Source organism: Temnothorax curvispinosus, unplaced genomic scaffold, assembly GCF_003070985.1.
Source record: "Temnothorax curvispinosus isolate PA1 unplaced genomic scaffold, ASM307098v1 QBEX01010624.1, whole genome shotgun sequence".
Lineage (NCBI taxonomy): Eukaryota > Metazoa > Arthropoda > Insecta > Hymenoptera > Formicidae > Temnothorax > Temnothorax curvispinosus.
The window spans coordinates 1-5113 of record NW_020220404.1 but is presented as its reverse complement, the minus strand read 5'-3'; the positions used below and the strand labels follow the sequence as shown (position 1 = coordinate 5113).

General features: G+C 45.1%; 1 protein-coding gene across 1 annotated transcript; it reads right to left on the bottom strand.

Moving 5' to 3' along the window:
• Window positions 1-364: 364 nt before the first annotated feature.
• Window positions 365-4589, bottom strand: LOC112460507 (the record flags this gene model as incomplete). Its single annotated transcript, XM_025025211.1, has 1 exon — window positions 365-4589. A coding segment is annotated over exon 1 (4225 nt), but the record flags the coding sequence as incomplete, so codon positions are not given.
• Window positions 4590-5113: the final 524 nt, after the last annotated feature.

Genomic DNA, 5113 nt, shown 5'->3' with positions numbered 1-5113 from the left:
GTGATGTTATGCCGAAACTCTTCTCGATTAAATAAAGTCCGCAATTCATCTAATTCGCGATTGGCTCCCACGAAATTAGTTCCATTATCCGAATATATGTTAGCTGGTCTTCCTCGTCGACCAATGAAACGTTTTAATGCACTTAAAAATCCTTCTGTGGTTAAATCCGATACAACCTCGATATGAACCGCTTTCGTGACGAAACAAACAAATACTGCAATCCAAGCCTTAGATTTTCTTGCGTTTCTTCGCTTTCCCTCTCGAAGAAATATGGGACCGCAATAATCGACACCTGTATTGTGAAATGGCCGAGCGGGAGTCACACGAGTGGCCGGAAGGTCGCCCATAATTTGTCTAGATATACGGGGCCTAGCTTTGACACAGATGATACACTTATGCACAACTTCGCGAACAATCCCTCTAGCACTCAGAGGCCAATAACGTTCTCTTATAGCTGCCAAAGTGGCCTGAGGTCCTGCATGTAGTAATCTTTTATGCTCTTGCTCAATAATGAGACGAGTGAGCCGATGACGTGCTGGTAATATCAGCTGATGCTTGATTTCATAGGAGATATTAGCATTTTTCAGACGTCCACCAACTCTTAATAATCCTTCGTGATCTAAAAAGGGGTTCAAAGCAAGCAAACGACTATCTCTCCTAATTGGTCTTTGATTTTCGATAGCTTCAATTTCCATGTGAAATATTAATCGCTGTATTCTTCTAATGATAAGCCTTTGAGATACTTCCAATTCTTGAGCGGAAATGGAATCGAACCTACGATCATTCGGTTTGGATCTTGCGTTATGCACGAAACGAAGACACCTCGCAATCGTTTTAATCAATCGAACATATGACGAAAATCTATCGATGATGTCGAATTCTTCATGTGAAGTAGAAGTGACTACGATTGTCTTTCGCTGCTCAGGTAGCTCTTCCGCATTGACTGAAGATCGTACGACTTTAGGCCATGAGGATTCGTCGTCGCGCAACCACGATGGACCATTCCACCATAGATCTGCTTCCTTGAGAACAGAAGGAGTGGCTCCACGCGATAGAATATCTGCAGGGTTACATTCGGTACCTACGTGAGACCAGCTTTGAACCGATGTGAGCTCTTGTATGTCACCCACTCTATTGGCAACGAAAGTGTTGAATCTTCGACTTGAGGAGTTGATCCAATCCAAAACTATTTGAGAATCTGTCCAAAGGTATACTGCGTCAATCTTCAATTCCAAAATAGGAACGACTTTGTCGGTTAGTTGCGCCAACAGTTGCGCAGCGCTTAGCTCTAATCGAGGCAAAGACACGGCTTTCAGGGGTGCTACTCGTGACTTCGCGCATAATAGCTTCGTAGTATGCACTCTTCTTTGATTTGTAGTGCGTAAGTATATGCATGCTCCATATGCATTTTGACTCGCGTCGCAAAACCCGTGCAGCTCAATGCGTGTGCTTGATTTAACTTCGACTGCTCTGCGGGAAATGCGAATATCATTCAACTGGCTAAGTTGCGATTTGTAGTTACTCCATTGCGTGTGCAACTCTGCGGGCAAAGATTCATCCCAGCCGAGCTGCAATGTCCATAATCGTTGAATCAACATTTTTGCAAGTATTATGACCGGTCCAAGAAGACCTAAGGGATCAAATATCTGTGCGACACATGACAAAATTGTTCTCTTTGTCACGCGCTGATTAGTGTCCGCTTTGATTTGTATTCGATACAGCAATACATCATCCTTTGGATTCCATTGAATGCCCAATGTTTTGCACATACCTTCTTTGTCCAATGTTCGTGTTGAATTCATCATGGAAGAGTCAGGAAGATTAACAAGCAGATCAGGACTGTTGGAAGCCCATTTGCGTAATACGAAACCACCTTTTTCAAGAAGCTTTGTAGTCTCATCACGAACTTGCAGTGCTGCTTCCTTCGTGTTTGCCCCAGTAATGAGATCGTCGACGTCAAAGTCCCGCAACACGATTTTCGATCCAATCGGGAAGTTCTTTGCTTCAATCTCTGCCAGTGTTCTGATTGACTTAATGGCAAGAAAGGCTGCTGCGCCAGTGCCATACGTGACTGTTAATAATTCTAGCACTCTTATCGGACCATCCGGAGTGTCGCGCCACAGGATACGTTGCAAAGATACCTGTGATTCGTCGACCAACACCTGGCGGTACATCTTTGTTATATCTGCAACTAAAACAAATTCAAACGTACGAAATCTTGAAATAATAGAAAAGAGATCCTGCTGCAGTGAGGGCCCGACCATCAGGCAGTCATTAAGTGAAACGCCCGTTGTCGTTTTGCACGAGGCGTTGAATACAACCCTTAGTTTGGTCGTATCACTCTCTTCTTTGATCACGCAATGGTGAGGCAAATAGCAGTGCGGGAAGGTTTCTATATCTTGACCGTGCACCTCTCTCAAATGCCCCAACGCTTCGTATTCATGGATGAAGTCCGTGTAATCCTTTTTGAGCGACGGATTACGATTTAGACGGCGTTCGAGATTTATAAATTGTCGTGTAGCAATGTCCTTTGATTGACCGAGCCGCGCTAATTCTTCGTGCTTGATCGGGAGCTTGACTATAAATCTGCCCGTCGAATTTCTCTTGACCGTTGACTTAAAATGCTCTACGCACTTACGATCCTCTGCTGACATCTTGATCTTCCGCGCGCCATGCTCGATTTCCCAAAATTTCGCTATAGCATTATCAAGTGCTTCGTTGGTGATAAGATTGCAGATCGTTGCTTCGGACTGCGTCTTTCTTGTGCTGATTTCACCTCCTGCGATCCAGCCGAATTGTGTTTTCTGCCAACGTGGCTGATCTGGTGTGGTCCTTATCTGACCTACACAGAGGAGATCCCAAAAAAGTCTTGCTCCTATGAGTATGTCTATCTTTGATGTCTCCATAAAATTGGGATCCGCTAACTTGATTCCTGGTGGAACGCGAATGTCCAATCTTCTCATTGGTGTATTTGGAATGTCCTGTACAATCTTACGCAGCACAAGGCATCTGAGTTCTACCTTGAAGCCGTTGAAACGAGACTGCACCATTATGTTAACGTAGCTATGCGTTTCAGTGCTCGATTCTCCCACTCCGCTTATTGGCACAGAGGTAGGATGTCGCTTGAGCCCGAGCCTTTCGACTAGTTCTGATGTCACGAAGTTCGCTTGCGAGCCAGCATCGAGAATAGCTCGACACGGTAGAATACTTCCTTTATTATCCTGAACGTGAATGATTGCTGTGGACAGTAAGACATGCTGCCCTGACAACCGTGTGACGTGATTTACGCTCGTTAATGATGCTGATTGCACAGAGGCAACCACATCCGTGGACTTCGTTTCAGTTTCCTTCGCTTGCGGGGTTGATTCCATGTGTAATAAAGTATTGTGCCTCTTACTACACTTCTTACATGAGCCGGCGTTGCAATTCTTCGCTCGATGATCTGTGGATTTGAGACAATTTAAGCACAGCTTGAGGGCTTTGACTTCTTGAAAACGCTTGTCGACTGAGAACCCGAGAAATTTGCCACAAAGAAAGATAGGATGATCGCCCTTGCAAAGGACACATCCTGAATTGCCAGTTGCTACGTTTGCTACAGTAGACTTCTTTGTATTTGTCTTACCAACGCTATTAGACGATGTGGAGCTTTGAGGATTCCTATCAACCGCTTCTAGTGTACGACACCTGTGAGCCAAAAAATCCGTTAATTGTTTGAGAGTCGGAATATTTGAATCTTTGAGGCTAGTCTCCCATTCTTTGTTTGTGGCCGGCGGCAATTTAGTTGTAATTACGTAAATAATAAGATCGTCCCATTGGTCGACAGGACGTTTTAATACTTTTAACGCTCGCAAATGCTTTAATACATTATCCAAAAGATGCCTCAATTCAGCATGATTTTCCTTATGCAACACTGACTGTCCGAATATCGCTTTAATGTGCTTCTGCATTATAGCCCGCTGGTCATCATATCGCTCTTTTAACATCGCCCATGCTTCTTCGTAATTTTCGGCCGCTATATCTAATGAACTAATAACGTCTGCCGCTTCGTCTTTGAGAGATGATCGCAGATAATGCATCTTTTGTACGGTCGGTAATGTAGTGTTCGTATGTATCATCGAATGAAACACATCATGAAATGGATACCAATCCTCGTACGAACCCGAAAACGTAGGAAGGTCAATTCGCGGTAACTTCATATTGGCGTGGACTTGCGGAGGGTTATCGCGATTACCCGGCACTCGAAACATGTCGAACGGATTGGGGCCGGCAGCGCCCGTTTCTGGTGTACGCTCGATTATAAGCTCCTCGAACCTCGCGTCGACCTCGAAATATTTCTCCTCGAACGATTGACGCTCTGCGTTATTCACGATTTCCTGCTCGTTCGCGTTTTCAAACATCTCGATGTCGGACTGCGCGTCTTCGAATGATTGCCAACACTCGCGAAACTTTGCTTGTCTCTGTCGCAATTCGATTACCGACACGGGTTTGTCGCCTATTTCGTCCACGAACGTCTTCCCGCGCGTACACGCGGCCTTTGCTTGCGACCGTTTCGTCTTTGCGGCACGTTGTGCGAATTCTTGTTCCGCCATCTTTGAAGAACTCGATATGAAGGAAATGGACTGGTAAATGGATGGGATGGGCAACGGAGACTCACCTGGTGGCTATGTATCTTAGCCGTTGTCCTTATGCTTTGCAATGTGTAATGCTTGATGCGCCTTTGCCTTGTACGCAAATTACTTTCCTTGAACAGACTCGTCACCATCAATGGCGAATGAGGCGTGTATTCTCGATCTTCGCTTCCGTTCACGCCCTTGTGAACTTTGAATGCCTTTGCACGAGACCGGACTGAATATCCGTGCTCGAAGGACCATATGTTACGCAGCTCTCGTTGAGCCGGGTGCACGGCACGTATTTTCTCGTCGTTGGATACAGCTTCGCTAAAGAATGACTTTGCTTCGTGTTTTACAAATTTTTTATTGCTCGTACAAATAAACTTTGGCTCTACGATATGATCTTTACAAACTTAGATAATGTACTCTCGACAGACCGAGACAGTCCACTGAGACAGACTGACGACGACTGACTGAATGTACTGACGACGCCGCATGGCAAC